Source organism: Lemur catta, chromosome 11 (genome assembly GCF_020740605.2).
Source record: "Lemur catta isolate mLemCat1 chromosome 11, mLemCat1.pri, whole genome shotgun sequence".
Taxonomy (NCBI): domain Eukaryota; kingdom Metazoa; phylum Chordata; class Mammalia; order Primates; family Lemuridae; genus Lemur; species Lemur catta.
Genome location: NC_059138.1, coordinates 9994811 through 10019598, shown reverse-complemented (window position 1 = coordinate 10019598; position 24788 = coordinate 9994811). Strand labels below are relative to the sequence as shown.

Sequence of the window (24788 nt, the reverse complement as noted above, 5' to 3'; positions counted from 1 at the left end):
TCTATTACAACGCTGATTGCCTTTTATTTTCTTTTTTGATGATTGCCTTTTTACTAATGGTATGTCTTGCCTGAATAATCCAACATTTTCCCCTGTATATTAGTGTTCTCATTTATACCTCTGTCCACACAGAACTTCCAGGCTTTTGCATATCTTGCTGTATAATTTATATGTGATACCTTTTATGAATCTACGCTTTCCCAGGATATGAGTCACTAAGTCATATTTATACTGTAATGGTTACAGTGGGTTCATTTATTCAGTAAATGTTATTAAGCATTTCCTATGTGCCAAGTACATCCTACTTGATTGTTCATCTTTCCTTAATCTTATGCTTGCAATTTAAAAAATTATTTTAAAATTTCCTCCTGCTTTTTGCTGCTCCTTTAGTGTACTTGTCAATGATCTTATGACTAGAGATACCAGGTGCTTGACACACCAGATTTCAACTCTCTGTAACTTATATTCTCAGGATTTTCTGTGGGTTTCTGGAAGCTGTATTTATGTATGATCTTCCCCATTCCATTCTACGTGGGTTAATTGGGTCTATAGCATCCATATTTTGCAGGCTTACTTTATTAATTTAATCCTTTTTTATTTCTTTTCTCAAAAGATTTGACATTTTTGTCACAAAGTGTCAGTGTCTTGTTAGGGATTTGATTTTTGGACTTTCATCACAGGATTTATCTTCTCTACTTTATAAATCCCAGCCTCCTGTAATTAATTGTTGAGTAGACAAACCCATCGGCAGTAACCAAGTCCAAGTTTTTATGGATCTTAGAGTTTATTGTCCAATGACGAGAACTGTGTTTTTCTGATATTATTCTAGACTGAGCTATATGATAACTATGGGATCACATGTACTTTTAAAATGCCAAGATTTTGAAAAGTTTTGTAGAAACAAAATACTATATATTATTCAACATTTCCCCCACACCTCAACCCATCCCCTCAGATTCTCAGCTATATGCTGGGATTCCACTTCATACATTCAAGCTTGTTTTGAGAAACCTACTTGGATGATATAGGAGGACTCAACTACATGTCTCTATCATTAATTTTTCACTGGATTGGATCCTTGATAATGTTTACATCATAAGTGCATCAGGAAAAGAAACACATACTTCCTGGGCTATATTCAAGTCCAACAGTTGGCAGCAGGCCTGTAATATTTATAAACATAAAACTATTCATTGTTACAAATCCATGATATTCATTAATTATCACTCCTTCCCAGCATTTTCACTGTCTAATCATTGGACACATAACCATACCCTTATTTTTTTTTTTTGAAAAGTGGGAAATAGGATACATAGCCAAATTAAAATATAAAAATGACTAAAAGTATTTTCCCACAGTCTGATTTAAATTTAGTCTATGTGGTCTTCTGCCAGTATCAGTATAGGCAGGCAAGATTCCCAATTCAACTCTTTTATAATATTGATGAAGGGAATTTCTGTCTTCCTCAATCTCAAGACATGGAAAATATTCTAAGTCAAGAGCTTTTACAGTTAGTATGAATGTAATTCCAATTTCTCAGTTCCCTTTGAGTAAGTCTAACATTGCTACCTTGTATCATCAAGTTCTAGGCACAGCCTGAGACTCTGTAGAATTCTTCCTGGCTGATGTTTGTCTCACTCCTCCTTATGAAGAGTCTAAATATAGCAGAATCTGTGATCCTGCATCTCTAGTGTCCCATTTCTCTAGACTTGTGTGTTTGAAATCTTCGGAGTTGTTTCCACACCACTTCTGGATCTTTTCTTTCATGTGCCAATAGCTAAAGAAGTTTGTTAATCTCACGTGTCATTCTTTATGCTGTAGCAGCTGACAACTTCAGTGCCCTCTGATCCTGTTACTGTTCTTATACATATCTTGGAGGATAATCTAAAGTTTATCCTCTGAAATCAGACCTATCGGTCCCCTGTTTTTTGAATTACTGGAGCTTTCAGATTAACCTGAGCCTGCAAAATCCCTATGGCTGTTATGTACTTACTCCAAAGAGATGGTACAAGACAGCTCAAGGGGTTTCAACTTGTTAAATGTTAGATTCACTTAAGAAGCTTAAACTATTAATACAAGTGCCTAAAACCCTGTCTCCAGACAATTTGATTTGGTAGATTCTAGCAGGGTCTGGTCATAAGTATTGTAAACAAGTTCATTGTGAACATTGCTATTACATGTTTTAGCAAATATTATCATTGAGGAGCTTTTTCTGCTTTGCATTGGATACTATTAATATTTGACCAGCCTATCTTCTTTCCTTCCTTCTTACCTACATACATTTACTGAGCACTCTGCCAGCGCAGAGAGAAGGCAGAAATAACAGGATACACTCTCTGCCCTCAAGGAATTCTCGGTCTATAGTCTCTTCATTTTGCACATTTATCTTGGAAATTCTCAACTGTCTTAAATAGTCATATTCTGGCATGAAGAAGTATGTTTGCCTCATGTCAGAGCTTCTGGGATGAATCTTTATCAGAGTCTTTGTCACTGCCTCTTGAGGTCAGCCCTGGCTAAGGGGAATTCTTTCTAAGGTGTAGAAAATTAAGAAATTTATTTCTCACTAGTTTACAATACAACTGGTGCAATTTCAAAGTTGTGAAAACTTTGATCCTGGTAGTTTGTCCTGACTTTTAGCTGCTACCATCTTGAACCTAATTAGTTTGAGATCTTTTCCTAAGACTGGCTTACTTATTTTAGAAGAAGATATATACACCTGTTATTTACTTTATATATTATTTCTCAAACTTTTATTTACTTTACAGATGTTTCAAACCACTATTCCTTTTCCCATTATATTTCTCAATTCTTTTGCACTCTTTGCCTCATGATGTACATAATGCTTTTGACAAAAGTGTCCTAATTTCTACTGGAATACGACCTTACAAAGTTGTCCTTGGAAATCTTTTCTATTATATGGGCTGACTTATCAGGGTTTCTCAATTTGCCCTTCCAGTGTGACCAGGTTAATTTTTGATCCTTGTTTAGGGTAATTTGGTGTCAAAGCAAATGGCTCGGGCAGGACCGTTTTCCCTTCAGGTTCCCCTGTGAGGTTTGCCATGTAGGCAGCTCTGTAAATGACCATATTGAAGCTAGATTAATCACATAGGAAGTCACTGAGACTTTAAGGTTTCTGCCATTTATAACTGAGGCTCCTTTTCAGAAACATAACCTGACTAGGAAAAGCTATTCAAGGTATTCAAAAGCTTCAAGAGTTTCAGGCTACTCTACTGAGGCGAACTTTCTGGACTCAATGGGTATAGTGGCCTAGGGTCCTTTTGGGGCAGTGAAAGAGGAGTTCTCTGGGGCTCCACTCCTTGTTCTAGACTGCTGAAAGGCAAATACAGTCACTCAAAGTAGGAGGGATTTGGATTAGCCATCCAGAGGAACTTTCTTATGGTGTTGTCCTTGGTGATCTCTTAGGCTGAGAGCACTATGGTTTTTGGATCTAGAGGAAAGGTGACAGACAAGGTGGCTTCCAGGAGGATTAGCTATCCCAGGATTTCTGCAGGAAGGAGGAGGATAGCGGGAAGGGAGTTGGGTGTGTGCATGTATGTGGGTAGAGCTGAGAGGGTGTTATGATCTGACGCTTCTTTTCACCCCAGTTCTGGATGTCCATCGTGGCCACCACCATGCCCATACCCTGTGGAGGCTTCATGCCTGTGTTTGTGCTGGGTAAGTTCTGCTGGAAGCCTGAGATCTTAAGGAAAGGCCCAGGATGCAGTGTGGGGCGGGGTGCATTGTATTTCCTCTTAGCACCCAAGGACAGATTGGCTCTGAAAACATAGAGGATAAAAAGCTTGCATCTCATAACACTTTGCCACCTTTTATCTTCCCTCTAGGAGCTGCATTTGGAAGGCTGGTAGGAGAGATCATGGCCATGCTATTCCCTGATGGAATCTTATTTGATGGTATCATCTACAAGATCCTACCTGGGGGCTATGCAGTAATTGGTGAGACACATTCCCACCCCCCATAACCAAACACTGAGTACCCCAAATCCCCACACTCCAACACTACTATTACATCTTCATTCCAGGCTACACAATATGGTTTTAATTTAATGCTATTTAATTCAACTTTTATTCAGATAATCAATCCATGGTGCTAATTCTCATTAGCTCTTATTGAACTTCTGTGAGCCTTAGTTTCCTCATAAGGAAAAGGGATTATGGGGATTAAAGGAGATCGATCACAAAGATGAAAACACCTGGGTTGTTAGGTAAGGGTTTTTTTTCTTTCCTTCCTAAGAATCAGGGAACTAACAATGCAGATGATTTGCTCAGATACTCCATCTGAGATGTGCTAATATTAACGGGGACTAAGAGCACAGGACTAGGGGCTAAGAAACATGGTTCTAGACTTACCCCTGCCACTTGTGACCTAGATGACCACGGAGCAAGTTAGCTGCCTTGCTGAGCCTTAATTTCTTCATTCTAAAATCACCTCTGAGATAGAGCCATACCTAACACCAATATAATCCCTGGGATTATTAGGGTTCCTCCCTGACACCCTTCTTCACCAAAATCTCGTAACATCTAAGGCCATGCCTCCCTCAGATGGAGAAGCGCTGACCAGCTTAGCTCCTGTGGTACCCTACTGCCCCGTCATAGTCCCTCTACAGAAGCCTCTTCCAACAGTGAGAGTCACCTACTCATATTCCCCATCTTCATGCCCATGAGGTATCCCTCCCCATCCTGCCTGGTGTATGTTTCCTAGTATTCAAGTCCTTGATAGCTTAGGTTCTGAAGTATATTGTGTGCAACATCCAGTAGTGTCTTTCCTCCCCGTATTTCCCTTTTGTGACTTTTTCTTACGACATTTTTGTGTGCCTTCCCCAACATTTTTCCCATAGTATATCTCCCCCATATTTACATAAGAAATATAGTTAATGTACAAGGAACTATTTTGGCAGATGGGAAAACAACCAAAAATAAGCAAGACAGAGTCTATATTCAGAGAGCTTGTAAAATCATAAAGTTTTAGATCTGCAAAAAATCATTTAGCGACCCCTTTCACTTTACAGAGGGGAACATGGGATTCCAGAGGCATTAAGCTCTCCTCAAACAGTTGAGAAACAGTGGGATCAGCATCTGACACAGGTCTTATTGCTCCAAGTCTACACATGATTCTTGGATTTTCACTCGATTTATTCATTAATTATTGGCAGCAGCACCCGATGCCCAAGGCAAACTATCATAACAGTTTTAAAATGCTCAGTTAAGAATGATCCAAACTTTTTATAGCAAGAAATGGATAGGACATCACTGTTACCGTGTTATAAATGAAAATTTGGGCACACCTAAAGATTTTGTGATTTGCTGAAGGTCATGGAATAAGATAAAAATGGTGATTTTCTAAGAGTTCAGCATTCTAACTCCTCCTCTTGACAAATCGTTATCTCAGGAATGTTGGCACTCACCAGGGTCATGTCTCCCATTCTGTGTCATTCCTGTCACATCCCCCTGTGCTTTCCATGCCAGGAATGGCAGCTCTAACCCCCAGCTATATTTCTGTGTTCTTCTAGGAGCAGCAGCACTGACTGGTGCTGTGTCTCACACAGTCTCCACAGCTGTGATTTGCTTCGAATTAACGGGTCAGATTGCTCACATCCTACCCATGATGGTGGCTGTTATCTTGGCCAACATGGTGGCTCAGAGCCTGCAGCCCTCCCTCTATGACAGCATCATCCAGGTCAAGAAGCTACCCTACTTGCCTGACCTTGGTTGGAACCAGCTCAGGTCAGGGGCCCTAGCTGGAATTAGTTCAGGTTTGCTGGTGGGGTGGGAGGTTTTGAGGTTGAGACTGAGCTTAGGGTCAATGTTTGGAAGCACTGTTTTTAATTATTTTTATGTTCCCATGCACTTAATAAATACTGTGAGTGAATGCATGATAAATCTCATGGGAGGAATGGAAGGGATGGCAAAGCGAAGGCATGTAGTGGGGCTGATCCACTGTGCTTTCTCCCTCCATAGCAAATACACAATCTTTGTTGAGGACATCATGGTACGTGATGTGAAGTTTGTTTCAGCTTCTTGCACATATGGGGAGTTGCAAACCCTGCTCCAGACCACCACAGTCAAGACTTTACCACTGGTTGACTCAAAAGGTCAGTGGGAAGGAAGGAAGCAGACATCTGAGCTGATGACCTGAACAAAGGTCACAGAGAGGTAGAGGAGGCACTGTGCTATGGGCTTGTCTTTAGGGCCATCCATTCTGCTATGAGAGGCCCAGCCTATGCTCCTTGGGGAACATGATCATCCTTGAGAAGGAAAAATAATGCCATAACACATACACAAAAAGTTAAAAATCTAATTAAAAAATACAGTCGATTCTCATTATTCATAGTAGTTGCATTCTATTAACATAAAGTCACCATGAACACCGAATTAGTGAGCACCATACTGAACAATTTGCTCCTAGAGGAAATACAGGGCTAGGTTCCTGCATGCCTCTGGTCACATCATTTTCATCCAATCAATACATAATCTGGTTTTGTGTGTGTTTCTTTGAAGAACACCTTACTTAATCAATATTGTTGATTCATTAACATTGCACTCACAGCCAGCAGCACTATAGTTCATTCCTGAATTAAGCTTACCTAACATACATATTTTCTCATATGCTCCTTCTCACACTTGGGAACACTAGACAGTACTTAAGCATTAGGCTTGGGGGCCATTTTCAACAGCAAAATCACCAATGCAAAGCATAAAAATGCAAACAACAAAAGGTGGCATTAAATAGACTGAAAAAAGAACATTTGTTTACAATGTGAAAGCTGAAACTAGAGGGCTAAGCACTGCTTTCTTCAATCTCAGCTGGGAATGTGGGCATTGGGCAACTCATGTGTTTTGTCTATCTGTTCATGTCTGTGGATTACAGTGAAAGCACCTCTTCTATTGATTTTGGGTTACAAGTATATTTCAGTGAGTAGGTGAATTCACAAATAGGGACTCCATGAATAATGAGGATCAACTGTGAATCTCACAGCTCCTTATATGGTCCCCTTGCCACTTAACTAAGTCATACCTGTTTTTTAATGCCCGACTTAAGGGAGAGATGAAATTGTCTCATATGGAGGAGTGAATCGTTTCAGTAAAGGGTGATTTCACATTTCTCTGTCTTCACCATCCTTTCTGCCCACCTTTGGCACCTCCTGCTTTGTATTATTTCTTATTGTGGTTTGTGTATCTATATCTTGTCTTCCTCACTAGATTGGGTGTTCCCTCAGGGTAGAGACTATGCATTTTATATCCCCAGCGTACCTTCTTACAGGTATTTACTACATATTAAATAAATACTTGCCTGGTGTTTGAATTGGTGTACTTAATGTAGGGCTATTTGGAGCTATTAAGAGCATTAATTCTGATTTTAGATAATCAGAGCATCCAAATTTCTCAAATTGAATGAGTTCAAATGTTTCCCCAAATCTCAGATACCATCGAAGTACCTTCTACGGGAGTGGCTCTTTACTGGAACTGGGGCACAGTCAACAGGGTGCAAGGTTTTCATAGAAGTGACTGAGACCTAACAGTAAAATTGATCTCAGTAACACTGCCACAATTGCATGGCCTTAAAACTTAATGAAAATGTTAATTATAGTAGCAGAATTCTTATAAACATATAAAAGACCTTCTCAGGAAAAGTAGGCATTTTGTTTATATCCTAGAAGAACCCGGGTTCTTTAATGATTAAACGTCAGATACAAAAGGGAGAGTTCCCTTGTTTCCCTTCTTGCAGGGTAGAGATATAACGTTTATATTGCTTGGAGATTTCCTTTAAAGCGTGTTCACATCTCAGCCTGTTTGAATGGCTTTTCAGGTTTCTTTTCATTTGGACAGCGTTGATTAGTCTATTTTAATACCGACTCACCTATCCGCTAACAGTCCATATATGCGCTGCATCAAAAGAAGTACAAATTAGCACCAATTAGTGTTCTATCAAATGGTCTGCACCTGCTAAATGGGTGAAATAAAAGGGACTGAGTGAGGTTGATGCGGGCGGCTCTTTGACATGGCTTTTAGGAAGAGAGGGAGAGAGCGGGGAAAGCCACGCGGGGCTGGGCTGCTGGTCCACGGGGCCTCAGGCTGGGCGCGGTTCCCCGCAGATTCCATGATCCTGCTGGGCTCCGTGGAGCGGTCAGAGCTGCAGTCACTCCTGCAGCGCCACCTGTGTCCCGAGCGGAGGCTGCGGGCGGCGCAGGACATGGCGCGGAAGCTGTCGGAGCTGCCGTACGACGGGAGGGCGCTCCCCGGCGCGCATCGCGGCCGGCCCGAGTCCTTTGCCTTCGTGGATGAGGATGACGACGAGGACTTCTCTGGGAGGATCGAGGTGACCGCGCTGGGAAGGTCCGGGAGCAGATGGATACGGGCTAAAGGAAAGGCGTCAGCAGGGGTCGCCAGCCCGCCGCGTCCCACCGTCGGGTGGTTCTGGGCTGGGCTGGGCCAGGACAGGTGCAGGAAAAGTAGGAAGGGGAGGGAGATGCTGATCCTCGAGAAAGCCAGAAATTCTGGACCAGTGCCTAGAAGACCAATGCCCCTGGGTCCCTGGACTGAAGGAGATAGGTTGTGGATGATGGCATGGATGAGAACTCAAAGGGATATAGGATTTCTGAACTGGGGACGGGGGAAGAACAGAGTTAGGCAGATTCCCCTGGACACCCACCAGTGAGGGCAGGGAAGCCCCAGGCAGCCTCTGCCTCTGAGACTGAAAATTCTTGCTCTTTCTTACAGCTGCCTCCTTCTCCTCCTCCTCACCCCTTTCCTACTGCTTGCCTGTCCCCAGAAGAGCCCAACGGGCCCCTGCCCGACCACAAACAGCAGCCAGAGGCACCAGAGCCTGCAGGTGACGCTCCCCTGTCATGCACCCCAACTCATGCCCCCGAGTTATGACTGGGCCCACCTCAACCTAAGGGCTACTCCCGTGAGGAGGTGTGAGGCTAGGGGATAGCCGGGCATTGGGAGGGGTCCTTTTTCATTCACTGATTGTCCATGCTACTCTCCCAAGGAGTGGGGGCAGAGGGTGATTTGGAAGGGTAGAAGAGAGGGTGTCTGTGGAGGCCCCTGGGAAGGGCAGTTCTTTGGAGACAAAGTGTCAGGGACCATTCGGTAACCCCTGGTCGTTTCCTACGGGGTGGACATTGCTTGTTTTCCATTTGCATCTGCTTGCCACTCCCCTCAGGTCAAAGACTCTCCGTCTTCCAGTCCCTGCTGCGCTGCTTGCTGGGCAGGGCTCGACCCGCAAAGAAGAAAGCAGTCCAGGTGAGAGGAGATGTGGTGCGGGAGGAACAGGGGAAAGGGAGTCTTTGAGAAGGGAGAAACTCATGGTTCTTAAATCAGAGGGGCAGAGGACCCACCACAGAGGAGACGTTTGATCAGGTGCAAGGGATGATGACTTGGCAAGGAGACATCTGTGGCTCTGGCCAGGGAGGAATGGCTGTTGTTTCGGTGGGAATCACAGCTTCCAGGGGAAGAAAAGATAAAGAACTAGGATCTATGTCTTTCTTCTCTAGGATGCCATGGATTTAGTGGATACCATGTCACCTGAAGAGGTAAGTAAGGGAAACAGCAACCTGGGGTGGATTGTTCTGGCAAATGATGATATAGCTATTTTTTTTCCTACCTTCTATATTGTGTTGTCGTAAGAATAAAATGTGAATCTAGATTGGAAAGTATTTTGAGAGGTTGGAAATAAGGTCAGTTAAGGAGAGAGTAATGAGCATGTGGCAGGACTTGGCAGTGTTCTCAGAGGGACACGGTTGTTTCAGAAGAGGAAGTTTTGAGCCTCCATGTGTAAGTGGGACCATGGTGCCAATATGAGCCTTGGATCTTTTAGAGAATAGGGACATCCTGGACCAGGCAGGGCTCTACTGAAGTAAGATGGCACCAGGGGGGCCAGCACTAAAACACAGCAGTGTGGAAGAATAGCATCAAAGGGAGGTGGGGACATGCGCCTGGCAGAGCTTACAGTGCTGCCTTGATCAGGGCCCTGAGACCAAGGACGACTAGAAAATGTCAGGCAGCAAGACTGGGAGGAACTACAAACACAAGGCAAATAATGACCACGGTGCCTTGTCAGGACAAATGCTTATTTCCTGAAAGAGATAGTTATCAAATCTAGGAGAGAGAAAAATCAAGCATAGGGACTGCGCTTGGTTGTGAGGAGGGAGCAGAATGTGGAGCAGCCACTGGGAACAGGCAACTAACCAGTCCTGATCAGGAAACACCCTCGGGGGTAGAGGAACAACAACAACGGAAAATCAATTAGCAACTATTCCATATGGTAAAAGAGAATGAGTCTCACTGCAAAGGCGGCAAAGGTAGAGCTTTTTAAAGTATGAAGCTGACCCCAAAACCACAGTGGATATTATATTAAAATAAACATCTTATGTGACATCCAGAATAAATATGTGTTGAATATTAAAAGCACTACGCGGTTGGAGGAGGGGGTTGTGAGTGACAAGAGAGAAAGGAAACCTTCTTTTCTCCCCTTGCCACTCCTCAAATCACACACATTTCTGACAAATGACTTATGCCAAAATCAAACAGATGATCACAGAGGAAAAAGAAAAACCATTCCTCTGCCCACAAGCAGGAATCAGAAGGGTCATAATTGCAATTAAGGAGTACTTTGTTAGGTTGCTAAAAACAATAATAATGAGGGTTTTGTAATGCATTAAAGAGAGAAAAACAGCTATTTGATCCGGCTATTTATCGACAACCAGAGATCAAGTGCAGCCGTGGTTAAGAAGAAGATAGATCACACGTTTCTAGCTTATATCTTTTCCAAGGAAGACTTTAAGAAGTTACCAACTCTCCTGCAGTTCTTGGAGACATTTTGGAGGGATAAGATGCAATAGAATTCAAAATTCAGGATATTTTGAACATGATATTTTCGGACCAGATAAAATGACACCCTTGACAATATCAAGATGTTGATATTGACAAAAAACAGTATGGGGACAGTATGGTAATGTTGAAAGAATTCAATTATATGTCATCAGAAGTCCCTGCTTTGATTTGTTTAATTCTGCATACTCTGAGGTATGCACAGCACTCTGGTTTCTAACTGGTGCTGGGCTTTCTAAGTAGGGAAACACATCAGACTCCACAGCAACATCCTCCTGCCCTTGGACAAAAGCTAGGGGTGTACCTGGAACACAATCAGCCGTCAAGGTTACAAGCACAGCTCCACCAATTACTGTGTAAACTTGGGCAACTATTCAATCTGTGCCTCTGTTTCCTCATCTGTGCAATGAAGATGATAGAATTGTCGGAGAGGATTAAATGAGCTAATACATGTAAAGTGATTACAGTAATGCTCGGCACAGAGGAAGTCCTTGATAAATGTTCCCTGAAAATGTTGCTGCTGGTGTTGTTATGGAAAGGTAAAAATGGAACCTGAGAAGTCCACAGATGATCGTAGAAGGGACCCAAGAGGACAGGATCTGCCACATTAGGATTGGCAAGGTCTAGTCCCCATCCCATACATAAAGCTTCTCTATAACACACCTTCTAAGTGGTTGTCCATCCTGTGCTATGAGAGCTGGTTCCACCCTGCGTGATCCGTTAGGAAGATGAGAGTGTAGCAGAGGCGTGACTACAGTCCAGAAATATCAGGACAGGACTGGTGGAGGCAGTGTCACTGTGGACTGTGCACTAGACCCTAGAACTAGGTAATGGCCTAGTGATATTCTCCAAAGCTTACAAGATGTAGATTTGGACAAACAGAAAAACAGAGTATTAGATCATTAGAGGGTTCTGGCTGAAAAGCAATTTTAGAAAATCTTAGATAAATTTATGAAAGACAGAGATATAATGGATTATTTGAAATCATGGGGATTTCATAGTGCATATCTAAAGTCACAAGGATAGTTGGCCTTTGTGCCTTAATGCTTCTGTCATAGACAAAAAAACAAAAACAAACAAAAACTGGCTTTGCTTGAGTCAACTAAGTGCCATGAGGTCCAGTACAGCTCTTCAGATTTAACCAATACTTACTGTGATCTCCGGCGGGAGAGGCGAACGGGCTGGTTTCTCCAGAATATACACCAATCGATGCCACATAGCACTCTCGAGGAGTTCACATGCAGTCGGCAGAGATAAGACAGATGGCCACACAAGACTGAGCATGACCAATGTCATTTCTAAAAAGAAGAGACCGGCAAAGTACTACAGAATCAAAAAAGAGAAGCACGTGTGATCGGGAGAGCGGGGAATACACACAGGCCAGGCAGGTGGGGCGGCTACAGGAACCCCAGGTGGCAAGAACAGCCAGACAAAGAGGAAGGCATGTTTGAAGAGCAGAAAGCAGTCTGGTTTGCCTGGAGCCCCGATCTTTTAGAAGTAGTGGAAAATAAACCAGGAGAGACAGGCTGGAAATTACAAGTGTTTGGGGCACCAGGGCATGGGAGGGATGGGGGACTAGAAGAGGGATCCTTATTCTGGGTGCCAGGGGAGGGGTGCACGTTGGGGTGGGGGCCTAATGAGGGACGACAGGGCAGGAACTGTCACCCAGGAAGAAGGGGAGAGCCACTGACCTGGAGGATCTAGGATGGGTCATTGCATGTTTCAGGATCCTGGGCAGGTCCAGGAGGGCTATTTGGGGTCCCACTCAGGTATCTAGGGTTGAAGGAAGCTCTGTGATTTGGGTGACTTTCCTCCTCTGCCTGGCAGATCGAGGCCTGGGAGCAGGAGCAGCTGAGCCAGCCTGTCTGCTTTGATTGCTGCTGTATCGACCAGTCTCCCTTCCAGCTGGTGGAGCAGACGACCCTGCATAAGGCAAGTCCTTGCTGACAGCTCAGGGCTTCAGGGAGGGCAGGGGGAGTGTGGGGCAAGAAACGTGCGCTGACCTGTGCTCTCCCTCCAGACTCACACGCTGTTCTCACTCCTCGGCCTCCACCTTGCTTATGTGACCAGCATGGGGAAGCTCAGAGGCGTCCTGGCCCTGGAGGAGGTAATCAGATGTGTCCCATTGGAGCAGCAGGAGGGAGGGTGAGCACAGGATCAGGGCTACGGGAGGGGAAGGGGTGCTGTTAGCATCTTGGAAGTCCCTCAGATTTCCCTCTCCATTTCTCATGCAGAGATGGGGGCCTGGGGTGAGCAGCCAGTGGGAGTAGAGGGGGTTGCCAAGCTTGTTGCAGCCACAGTCCTGAAGGAGACAGTTCTCCCCAGCTGGGACCCACATGCCCTTCGTGGGTGGTGTGGGTTTGGATGGGGGTTCGGGCCATGAGTCACAGTTCCTGGTGGTGAGCTATGGGGAAGGCAGGAAGGGTCACCCCAGGTCTGAAGCAGGGGCTTGGGATTCACCGCTGTGCAGGCAGGTCTCTTTGTCTTGCCCCTTCTCCTGTCCTTCTGTCTTCTTCCTTTGATTGTTCTGTGTCGCCTCTGTCCTGCCCCTCTGTAGCTTCCCCATCCCTTTGTGCTTTTGCAGGATCTGTTCCTTCCTGTCCACTTCTCTCCCACTGCCCACGTCTTCCTTCTCTTTCCAATTTTGTGCCCTCTTTCCTTTCCTGCTGCTCCCAGCTACAGAAGGCCATCGAGGGGCACACCAAGTCTGGAGTGCAGCTCCGTCCTCCTCTTGCCAGCTTTCGGAACACAACTTCAACTCGAAAGAGTCCTGGGGGACCACCCCCTCCTGCAGAGGGCTGGAGCCTACCCGAGGACGGACCAGGGGCCACCGGAGCAGGGGATGTGGCCCCTGCCTCCCCGGAGAGCCCCGTGCCCTCCCCCTCCCCAGAGCCCCTTCTCTCCGGGGCCCCAGCCAAGGTGGAGGGCGAGCTGGAGGAGCTGGAGCTGGTGGAGGGTCCGGGGCCAGAAGAGGAGCTGGCCGACATCTTGCAGGGCCCCAGCCTGCGGTCCACGGATGAGGAGGATGAGGATGAACTGATCCTTTGACCACCTCCTGGGACCTCCTTATAAAGACTGTCCGTGACTTGGGGTGGACTTGTGTGGGACAGGGTGTGTCCTGAAGTTGGAGAACTCACCCAAAGTCTTGGCCCCTCCCAGGGATTTTTAAATGTGATAGTGATAGTCTTAAAGGAGGAGTCAGAACTTGGGCAGGGAGGGGCCGTGGTCAATTCGACCGCTTCCCCCATTCCCAGACAGGCAGGCGGTTCTAACTCTGGTGGCAGGCCCCTGTTATTCTGTGGGGCTTCCTGAGTTTTCCCGGTGCGGGTAGGGAATGCCCTGCCTCTCTGCCTCCCCTCGTCCCCCACCCCCAACTCCCCAGGGCTCTTGTCCCAGCGCCTGGCTGGCCTTGCCTGGCTGCCTTCCTGTGTCTGCAGGAGGTGGGTGAAGAGAGGCCCAGAATGATGTGGCTCTGTAAGCACCACATGGGAGGAGGAGATGGGACCAGGTCGTGGCCTCAGGGACTGACCACCTCAGAATGTGCCTCTGAACAGGCCACAGCTGCTTCCCTCCAAGCCACATGCACACAGCAGTCTGTCTCCGCCCTCCCTGCCCCCGCCGCCTGCCTTCAGGCCCAGGCTGGGCATGACTAGGGCAGCAAGCGACCAACCACATCCCCCTCCGCTTCAGCAGCGAAATGCGACTAGAAGGACTAGCGAGGGCAGCAGCCTGTCAGGAAAGGTTGCCAAAGGCTCGGTGGGGAAGGGGCAGCTACCCTGTTCCCTAACAACCAGTGCCCACGGTGTCACATGGCTCTCTCTGGCAGAAAGTCCTCCTACCTCACAGCACAGCCTGTGATGCCCAGGTCACTCCCTGGGAAAAGCATCCTCCCTCTCCCTGCTGTAGTCACTGGCTTGTCCTGCCAAGGGTCAGCTCTGCCCCAGAGCTGCTGTGGCTGACGCCTCTCCTGCCAAGAACTGAGGCTCAGAGCAGCTAGGTCACTGGGTCACTCAGACACCAGCCTCCTCACAGACTAGCTCCTCAGGTGCCTGTCCTAGGGGTGGAAGGTTGGGAGTGTAGCGTCAAGATGGCCGGCCTCTTTGGTGCTGCCCACATGCGGGACAATCACATCCTCACCCTCCCCAGATCAGCAGCGGGAGCTGGTTGTGCTGTGAGCATCCCCAAACCCTTGCTCCATACGCAAGGCTTTCCTGCCCTGACCCCACAGGCCTCCTCTCCGACATTCCCCTCCTTCTCCTCCCCTGTGCCCCGCCTCCTCCATCCCCCAAATAAGACACGCATAGTCAAAGGATGCCACCATTCTGTTTAGTGTCATTGAACACAGCCTCTAGCCCTCTCCACATCACATCCCTCCCCCGCCCCAGGCCAAGAGAGACGCTGAAGCCTGGGTGGGGGCTCGCGGTGGGCTTTCGAGCCCGAGCCCGTGTGTACATAATCTATAATATTTATATATATTGATATAGAATTCTCTCTGTAATATATGTCATAGAATCTCTCTTGGGCCTGGGGTGGGAATGTCACATTAAGAAAACATGCTAAGACTGGCCATAAAAATGGATATTTCCCAGACCTGGAAGACGAAGTGTGGGGTACACAGATGGGGACAGGAAGGAGACAGTAAACTCATTCCCCAGATCCCCTCCTTAACACAAGGACGAGAAGGAAGGTGTGGGGGGGAGGGGGCAATGGAAGGGGAGGAATGGAAGATTTGGATTTTCATTTAATAAAGTCAATTGAAAATGAAAGTGCACCCCTCCCCCCCAAAAGAAAATCATTTAGCAAGAGCAGTTTCATTCACAAGAATATAAAAACAGCCCTGTTCCAGGACTGCTGTAAAACGTGCTGCACAGCCTTTAACCCCAAAGGAAAAGCGACCCTTTCCCACCCCCCGATAGCCTCTTCCTGCACATGCCCCCCCTCCCCCAAATAGGCTAGAAGCAAATCCCCATGCACCCTGTGCCCAGCACCAGAGAGGCAGTCCCTCTGTCCAGAAGAGTCCCAAGATGGTCCCAGGCCAGCTCCTCGGGTCTCCTCCCTCTTCAGAGTGGAGTGGGAGCTCCTTGCAAAAGGCAGGCCCCCACCTGACCTCTGGTCTACAGTGACGTGCCCACTCCCTGGGGACTCCAAGCCTCTGCTTATCTATCAATCCTGCCAGATGCCTTCAGACCTTTAGTCATCTTTTGTCAGGGACCATTTGGGTTCCTTGGGAAAGGGAAGGAGGGAGGAAAGCTGCTATAGTCTACCCTTCCTACTCCCAGGGCCTTGGGCAAAAAGGAACTGTAACAAATGAACCGGCTCACTGGATCAGACATCCACCGTGGTCTGGGGGAGAATACGGGCACTGAGGGGAGGAGATGAGAGAAAGAGATGACGTGGTGATAGAGCAGGTTGGAGAAGGTGAGGAACCGGGTACCCCGTGGGAGGAAGGTCAGGTGAGCATGCAAAACCCCAGGGCCTGCAGCAGATGGGCAGGGGACAGCTGCCAGGGTGAGCATGCTGGACCACTTCCTAGCGCTCCTAGAAATGCGGTCCTGGGATGTTGAGTCAGGACATGTTACCAAGCACAAGAGGCCTCCTCTGTGCAGGCTGCATGAGAGTAGGTGATTGCACCTACCTTGGCTCACACCTACTCCCATGTTTTCTCCAAGAACCAACCTCAGGATAACCATTCTCCCTCCACTGGAGGACACGAGACCCCCTGCCCTGGCTGCATTTCAGAAGCATGTGTGTGAACGTCATGAGTATGAACTTGGCGGCAGGGTGGGGTCATAGATGGACAGAAACACCTCCAACTCTCAACCTCCTCATTCCAAAGCAATAGAAGTCTGGGGTCCAGGGGTCAGGGGAAGTTTGTGCCCAGGGTCTGGGAGAAGATGTCAGTGCTCCCTTCCCTGCAGAGGATGCAAGTAATAGGACCCCTGACTGAGAGTGGGTAGGATACCAGGGCTGGGAGCTGGAGCCTGCAACGGGGAAACAGGGAACTAGGGCAATGAACCTCTTAGGCCTCTCTCTCCTCCCCAAACTGCCTACGCCAAAGGCCAGGGAGTCCCACGGCACTGCTGTGTCCTCTGCCCGTCCCCTGCCGGCATGCGCTCTTACAGTAGTGCTGGGGCTCACATGCTGCTCAGAGTCCCCACCAGGGTGCAAGTGGGTGTGGAAGGGCAAGCTTGTGCCTCACGGTAAACTGTCCTGGAAGGAAGAATCCGCTGCTGTGTCTCTCTTCCTGGGCAGGAGGCCTGAGCAGGGGGCGAGGACAGCCACCGTGAGGAGCTGACGAAGGGGCAGTAGACGAGCGCCCACCCTGGCCCTTGGCCAGCAGCCCCGCCCAGCCTGGAAAGTGACAGCACCGACTCCTCCCTCCACCCCACTCAACCCTGAGTCCCCAAGAAGTTATAAAAATGTAGAAAAGGCAAAGAGAAAAGTGTAAACAGCTCCAGAGAATTAGGGGTGGGTAGGGGCAGACAGAGCCTTCACGGGCTCCCAGAGCAGGGACGGAAGAAGGCAGGAAGGGAAGCAAGAGCTGGAGCGGCCAGCCCCTGGCAGGGTCTTTTCCCAGATCCTTTAGAATACTCCTTTCAGCCACGGGATATTCAAGATCCCAGAACAAGTGGCCGTGTTGGTTCTTGGTCTCATCGGTGACTCGTCTGTGGGCAGGCCTTGACATAAAGAATCACATCTGTGCGCCCCATAAATCCAGCTGCCACGTCCACCTCCTCCTCCACTCCCGATCTCAGAAGCCAGATGACCCGCTGAGGGCAGACTGGGCCTCCACGCAGTCGCTGCCGTCCCTGTGCGCCGGCCAGCCGCGTCCCGCGGCCCCTGAGCTCTGTTCCTCACAGTAGGGATGAGCTGGGGCCACAGCCAGAGAAAACAGTCGGGAAAAGCAAGAGTGAAATGGAGAAAGGAGGTATTCAGACAGCACAGTCAAGACTCCTGGAAGACGGAATCGGGGAGTGAAGAACTGAGGTCCAGTCTCGGCTGGGCCGCTGCGCTCCTGCCCCCAGGCTGCACGCACTGGCGGCTCGTGGGCACAGACCCAGAAGCCCACCGCCCGGGCCCTTCTCCCGCAGCCACGCCAAGTTCACAGCCTTCTGGGTGCCTGGGTCTCAGTTCCTGGCCCTGTGGTTCTAGAGCGTAAGCCTGGACAATCCCCTCCTGCTCCTCCACTTCCCCACCTTCGCTGCTGAGTGTCAGCTGTACCGCCGGGGGAAGGGAGGGTGCACGGCCCTCAGGTGGGGGTGGAAGGCAGGGGTCGGGGGAGGAAACTAGTTGTTGGCCTCACCCTCCTCCTCGTCAAAGGACTGCACGCCTGAGGATGTGACGTCAGACACCTTCCGGCTGAGAGCAGTGGACACCTCAGGGTCTTCTCGTGGGGAAAGTGACTCCAGGTCCCGGCATCCCGCATCCTCTTCCTCCTCGGGGCCCAATGGCCTCTTCTCCTCCTCGGCAGGGCCCCGTGCCAGGTCCACCCCGCCCACCCCTGGAGCCCAGTCAGTGTCTCCCCCCAGCAAAGGCGGAGGTTCCTGAGCAGAGTATCCGGAAGCAGGTTGGGAAGGCCCCATTTCATGCAAGCTGGGCTGTGAGTCATCAAATGCGGGGCCAAGATAGGATCCTGTGGCCGGGGAGGCAATGAGAGACTGGTCGCTTGCTTCCCAGGCATCCGATGACCCCAGACAGTACATGCCCTGGGACACATAGGAGTGAGGCCATCCATCCATGGGCGCTTGAGCCAGGGCATCTGGAAAGAGAATCACAGAGGTAAGTGGGGCCACAGAAATACCAGAGGCAGTAATGACAGCACAGAGAATTGAGAGCCAGACAGAGAGGACACAGAGAGTAGATGGGAGAGAAGGAAAGCTGAGGGATGGACAAGGAAGTCTCAAAAGAACAGAGATGAGTAGAGACAGCTTAGATAGCTGGGGAGGCCTTGTGGGCCCCAGGGGCTGGATTCTCACCCTGACTCTCCATCAGCTCCTGGTAGTTGTCACTGTAGTTGCAGCCTAATGGCTCCTGTGTGGAGTTGACACTCATGTCCTCACCATCCATGGAAGACCAGGCCATGAGTGTGGCCTCGGAGATAGCAAACTGCTCCATGACGCCTGTGAGAAGAAATGCAGTGACCACAAAATGCCTTGGGGAACCCATAGATACATGCATGGGGTGGCGGACAGCTTAGTGCAGCGCCGTTCAATAGAAATATAATGCAAGCCACTGGTATAATTTAAAATTTTCTAGTAGCTACATTTAAGAAAATTAAAAAGAAACAGGTAAAATTAATTTGAATAATATATCTTATTTAATCCAATATATAAAAAGATTATCACCTCAACATATAAACAATATAAAAATGACTAATGGGATATTTTACATTCTTTTATTTGTACGAAGTCTTGGAAGTCTTGTTGGCATTTTACACTTACAGCACATCTCATTCAGACGAGCCACCCTGCAAGTTCTCAACAGCTACCTGTGGCCAGTGGCTGCTGTATTGGACAGCAGCCTTTGTATATGCCCTGAAACAAGGCAAAATCGTAGGGGACTTCCCAAAACGTCAGATTTAGGATTCCTGAGGGGAAAGAGTTGGGGGTCTTCTGGTGAGATATCCTTGGGAACTAAAATTAGGGATTTCCAGAAATTTATTTTTGGAGGTTTTCAGGAATTATAACGTAGAGGGTAGGTTTCCACATGAACAGAGAACTCCCAAGAGAGCATCGTGGGATTGTGGGTCTACAGTGACATAAAGTTGAAAGTTCAAGGGATTGGAAGAATGGAGGGCACATGGAGGGGATGCATAGACTTGGGGGTCCCGATTCTGGTCAAAGCCATGAGTGAGTTGAAGCTTAACACTGCCACTGCCACTGCCCTGTCAGTGTGTCACCCTCCGCACCCATACTTCTTCTACCACCCATGTCACTCACACAAAGAACTTCCCTTCTCTTCCAGACCTGTCCCTCTTCCTAGGCTTCTTATTGAGACCTGACACTAGGGCTAGGGCACCCTTGCAGGCACACTATGTGCCTATCATCAGACATACACTGCTTTCCTTGAACTAAACCTTCTGCAGACACCTGTTCCATCACCCACTTCTCTTGATTGTCTAGTTGTTTTCACCGTAATGAGTCCAGCAAGTGAATTCATGACAGCAAAAGCTGATGGGCAAAGGCTAGAAGAGATCCCCAAGGCCTTTCTTCCATTTACTTCTAGAAATGTGAGTAGAAGCAGAGCCTGTCAAAGACCAAGGCCCCTGCATTTTTCTCCTGTATTAAGGGAGTCCAGGGGTTGGACAGTCCCAACAATGAAAAGAGAAGGCATCTGGGACAGGTGGACCACAAATTCCATCTAATTCTCCTCATTTTATGAAATGATTATTAAAATATCATTGAGGGCACTTAGCAGAATTAACAAGTCAAAATTTTTGAAATTCAAGCTGTTTGGGGAATGTAAGCCTATGGTCAACATATGGGTAGAGACAATCCTGCCACAGGGAGCCAGGCTGGAATGTCAGTCCCTGGCCAACCTGAAAATGTGTCTCTTGAGGATCTGAGATACGAGTACCTGCTAAGAAACGTGCTTCCTTCTCGCCATCGCTGAGGTCGGAGTAGGCATCTGTATCCCTGCGCACGGCCTCGTGGCTGTGTTGTGGCTGAATGGCAGGCGTCTTCCCCCAGCCCTGCCACTCAATCATGTGGGCCACCCGGCCTTGCCCCATAGCTGTGGGCTTTGTCACATGGTCCTTCATGCTTCGAGAGATCCCTAAAGGGCCAGACATTTCCCACACCCTCCAGAATATCACACAATACCCATACCAGACCCTCCCCACTGCCCCACCCTAGTTCCATGGACTCTATCCATTGGGACAGGTAGCCCCTAGGACTGCACAGATGGGGGTAGCCTGGAGTTTGGGAGAGGCTTGACAGAAAGGGCAGCTAGGTCAGGGGTGTGGGGATAAAGGTCTTCATTGAGTCTGAATGAGCAGGGAGACTGAGACCAGGAGCCTGAAGGCATTCTCCCACCAGGGTGCCATCCCTAGGTCGGGAGTCTCACCTGAGAATGATGACTTGGCCAGGGCCCCAATGCCATAGGCGTTGGAGTTTCGCTTAAGCTTCGGAAGAATGGAAGTGGTGTCCTCCATGGAGAGCTAGGATAGGGAACATGGCAGGAACGGCAGAGGAACAAAAAGGTATGGATGTGCTTTATATATGGAGGAGAGTTCATGATTTCCAGGAAGAAGGATCAGAGCTAGGGCAGGTGGTAAGGCAAACTGCTATACCCAAAAGTCCCAAGGAGGTGTATGCCCCAACCACCTGGGAACTGGGGACGGGTGGAGAATGTGAGGGCTCACAGAGCTTGTTGGAGTCAGGGAGCACCATGTTCTGTGTAAGGTCTAAGGGAGAGTATGAGGAAGAGGAGTCGGGAGGACTGGGGAGGTCTGGGGGCAGCTGCACTCACATTGATGCCGTCCCAGGAGAAATCGGTTCGAGTTTGCTGTGAGGAGAGAGGAAAGGCAATGGGCATCCCAGGAATGCAAGTAACCCCACCTTCCTCAGAGGGACTTCCAGGGGTGTGTGGAGTGGGGAAGGCTTTCCTGAGCCTAACATAGGGAATTAGGATGTCTGTGTGGAATGTTCAGCATGTGTTTTGAGGAAGGTCAGGAGAAATGTTCTGTAAAAGTGTCAGTTAGGAGGAGTGTTTGGGATGTTGCCTTGGAGTTTAGAAAGAAAATTCAAGGATCAGGCAGCTAGAGGCTAGGGGGCCTTATTCATGGTGGTTCTTTGGTCTCTCAGAGGCCTTGGCCAGGGGGCCGCTGAGCACGGAGGGCCTCACCTCGGTGGACGGCCGGTGGAGGCTGCTCCCGTGCAGCGAGCTGGTGCTGTCCATGTTGATTTGATCGACATCCTTCAGGCCCTTCCAGTCCACTGCTATCACCTCGTTCCCTGGAGGGGCCAGAGGTTACTTGCTCTGCCCTCACCTCCTGGGGCCCCCAGAAAATGCCCAGGCCACACACTGGGGCCAGCTCCTCACACCCCTCCCTTCCCTCCAGCTGATGGCCCCTTTCCTCTTACAGCCCCACTGTCCCCACATTTTTGGTGAGAGAAATAATAATGCTGAGCCAAAATATTCAGTTTTAGCTCAACCAAGAATAGCACACTCAGAAACTAAGTGTTCTTTCTACGGCCTTATCTGTTGTTGTTTACATGGAGGGATCGGGGGCTGGGTTTTAGCAGGAAAACAATTCTTACTCCATCCTGAGGAATCTTTGAGGGTTTCTATATGGGAGCCGGGCCTTTCCCCTGCTGTCATTCTACAAATAAGGGCAGAGCTTCTCAAGGGGGAAGCTCCTCTCGGTGTGGGGTGGGTGGAATGTGTCTTCCCTAACAGGCTCTCCACAGGAGTCGGTGAGTCCTGCAGGAAGAAGACTTGGAGGGGACGGCAGGGAGTTGGGTGTGTTCTCCCAGAAGCAGTGATAGCAGAGAAGTGAAGCGAGAGAGGAGACATTTCACCTGACTGCGGGGAGACAAGTGATGGATTGAAGTGGAGGGAAGCGGGGAGAGGAAGGAGAGAAGCAGAAGGAGAGGTGAGAACTTTTTAAAACAAGAGTTAAAAGAATAGGAATTCAAGTCAGAGAGAAGACAAGACAGTGGGAGTGGGTGGTCAGGGGTCTGAGAGCTGGCTGGGAAACTGGAGGATGGATGGTCATTGCTAAGGTCAGCTTCGCAGGAAGGGAGACTCCTTGGAGAAGCAGCACCTGGGGCCATTGGTTGTAAAGGGTCAAGCATGGGATGGCTGCCTGAACCATCTGCCCTTACAGGTCCTGTACACACATGTGCCTTTATGACTCTGAGTTTCGGGTTACGGCCCATTCTTGGGAAGCGGTGCACGGAAGGGCAGCTTGGGCAGAAGGCACTGGGCACCCAACAGCACAGCTGGTGCAGAGGAAGGGGCTGAGGGAGACGGAAGCCCTCTAAAGTTGGCCTGCTGTCACTTGGGGCTCCAGGGGAGTGGTGAGATGGGCCAGGCCAGAAGCCGTGGCTGGGGAAGAAGAGGAAAAGTGGACATTTGGACACGGACAGCAGGGACGGGGCGGCAGAGCACAATGTGAGGAGATGAGCCCCGGGGGAGGGCAGAGCCCGAGAGAGGGGAGGTGGCCTTTGTGGAAGAGGGAGAGCTGAGTCAGAGCCGCGGGGGGCAGGGAGGGGGAGGGAAGAGAACGGCAGAGGTGACAGCAGAGGAGGAGGGGGTATCCATGGAAATAAATCGGGTCTCAGAAATCGGGCTTGGAGAGTTTGTAATAATAATACGAGTTATTCTCTCAGCCTGAGGTCACTGGGAGGTGTAGGCGGGAGAAATTGGGAGTTGCAATGGGAAAAATTGGGGGGTTTGGGAGAGGGTTGGATCTATTTGTTGAGCTGAGAGTGGAGTGGGTGCACGCGGTGGGGGGTCGGCGGTAGCAAGGCAGAGGCTGCAGGGAGACCACGGGTTAGGAGGCGCCTCTCTTCCCTCCCCCCGCCAAAGGTAAATAAAGAGCTGGCCCCGCCCCGCCGGCCCCTGCCGACAGGTGCAGCCCCACCCTCCAGGGCGGCTGGCGACCGACCCCTCGGGTCCCTCACCCTGGCCTCCTCCAGCTCCCCCCGCTCCTCCTCCCGCCCCAGCCCTGCCCCGTTCCCTGCGGGCGCCGAACCCAGCCCCTCCGCGAGGCACGGCGCATCCCGCCCCCGCCCCAGAGGGAAAATGCACGTGAACAAAGCAAATCGGAGGAGGCAGGAGCGACAGAAAAAGGCAACGGAGAGGGAAAGGGCCGGGGCAAAACACCCGAGCCAGACGGAGGCGGTGGCGGGGGTGGGGTGGGGGCGTGCGAAAGACACTCGGGGCACAGGCAGCGGCCGAGGACCCTCAGCAGGGGTCCCCAGCAGAGGGGCTGCCCCAGGACAGAGGGGGCGAGGAGGCGCAGGGGACCGGAGTCGAGGCGGATGGCCTGGAGGAGGAGGGATGAGGGGACCAAGAGTAGGGCCGAGCGGCCGAGGAGCGGAAAGGAGGCTGATGGAGAGATGATGGAGCAAGGGACCGCGCCCGGGGGAGGGCGACCGAGAGAAGGAAAAGAGCCCGGAGGGACGGCGGCCCTGGAGGCGCGAGGAGAGCGGGAGGAAGGCGGACTGGAGGGAGCGCGAGCGGGCGGAGGGAAAGTGCGGGAGCGAGGCTGGGCGAGGCGGGTGCGGAGAGGGGTCCCGGGGGCGCGCGAGGGGTGGGGGAGGGGCGCGCCCGGCCGGGCCGCCGCCAGGCCGCGGTACCCACCCACAGTCCGGGAGCCGATGCAGCCCATGGCTCCGGGCCTCCGGGCCGGGCCCTCACCGACTCGGGGCGCGCACCGGGGGGAGCACCGGCAGCCGCGCCGCCGCCCCAGCCGCTCTGCAGCGCCGCGGCTGTCTCCGCTCGGCTCCGCTCCCCCCGCCCCTCTCCATCCCTCCCCACGGCAGCCTCCGTCGCCGCCGCCGCCGCCGCCTGGCTCCCCCGCCCCGGCTCGGCTCGCCGCGGCCGGGGAGGGGGCGGCCCCGGGATTGGCTGCGCCGGGCGCCTCCCCGCCCCTGCCCCCGACCGCGCCGCGGCGCTGCCCCCGGGCTCCCGGGCCCCCGGGCGGGCTGCGGGGCCTCGGCGGCCGCGTCCCTGCGCCCCGCGACCCCCAGCCCCGCGCCGGCCCCTCGCCGAGTCCCCGCCCGGCTCTCGCTCGGAGCATCCCGGCTCGAGGCTCAGGAGCCAGGCACGAAAGCAGAGCCCACCCTTGGGCTCTGGGTGATGGATTTTGCGGGCCGGGGCTTGGGGATGCCCTGGGAGAAAGTGGGGTGGGGTGGGAATAAAACCGGGCTGAAGGGCCTTGGCCATCAAATTCCGCAAACACTTGTTTTCTTCCTGGGGCCGCATCTG

At 50.3% G+C, this 24788-nt stretch overlaps 2 protein-coding genes across 3 annotated transcripts in view; one reads left to right on the top strand and one right to left on the bottom strand.

The window, feature by feature from the left end:
• The window catches only part of CLCN1 (chloride voltage-gated channel 1), a 29380-nt gene extending 15290 nt beyond the window's left edge, over positions 1–14090 (top strand). The window contains exons 13-23 of the mRNA XM_045564051.1: positions 3606–3675; positions 3843–3953; positions 5528–5741; positions 5976–6109; positions 8111–8334; positions 8736–8847; positions 9184–9263; positions 9515–9553; positions 12678–12782; positions 12871–12957; positions 13527–14090. Coding sequence (XP_045420007.1) covers positions 3606–3675; positions 3843–3953; positions 5528–5741; positions 5976–6109; positions 8111–8334; positions 8736–8847; positions 9184–9263; positions 9515–9553; positions 12678–12782; positions 12871–12957; positions 13527–13898 — 1548 coding nt within the window. The 3' untranslated portion in view covers positions 13899–14090. The remainder of the gene's footprint in view (positions 1–3605; positions 3676–3842; positions 3954–5527; positions 5742–5975; positions 6110–8110; positions 8335–8735; positions 8848–9183; positions 9264–9514; positions 9554–12677; positions 12783–12870; positions 12958–13526) is intronic.
• A 1072-nt stretch (positions 14091–15162) lies between these two features.
• Positions 15163–24343, bottom strand: FAM131B (family with sequence similarity 131 member B). Of its 2 annotated transcripts, XM_045565180.1 has the most exons (8): positions 24162–24343; positions 21696–21805; positions 21321–21356; positions 20916–21009; positions 20427–20624; positions 18827–18970; positions 18154–18609; positions 15163–17107 (listed from the first exon to the last, which is right to left on the bottom strand). In XM_045565180.1, exons 1-8 carry the CDS (start codon positions 24187–24189, stop codon positions 17046–17048), a joined length of 1128 nt encoding a protein of 375 aa, XP_045421136.1. In that variant the 5' UTR covers positions 24190–24343; the 3' UTR covers positions 15163–17045. The 2 variants fall into 2 exon arrangements, with proteins under 2 accessions (XP_045421136.1, XP_045421137.1); XM_045565181.1 differs by having other exon boundaries at positions 15163–18609; positions 24162–24254.
• Between the last annotated feature and the right edge of the window lie 445 nt (positions 24344–24788).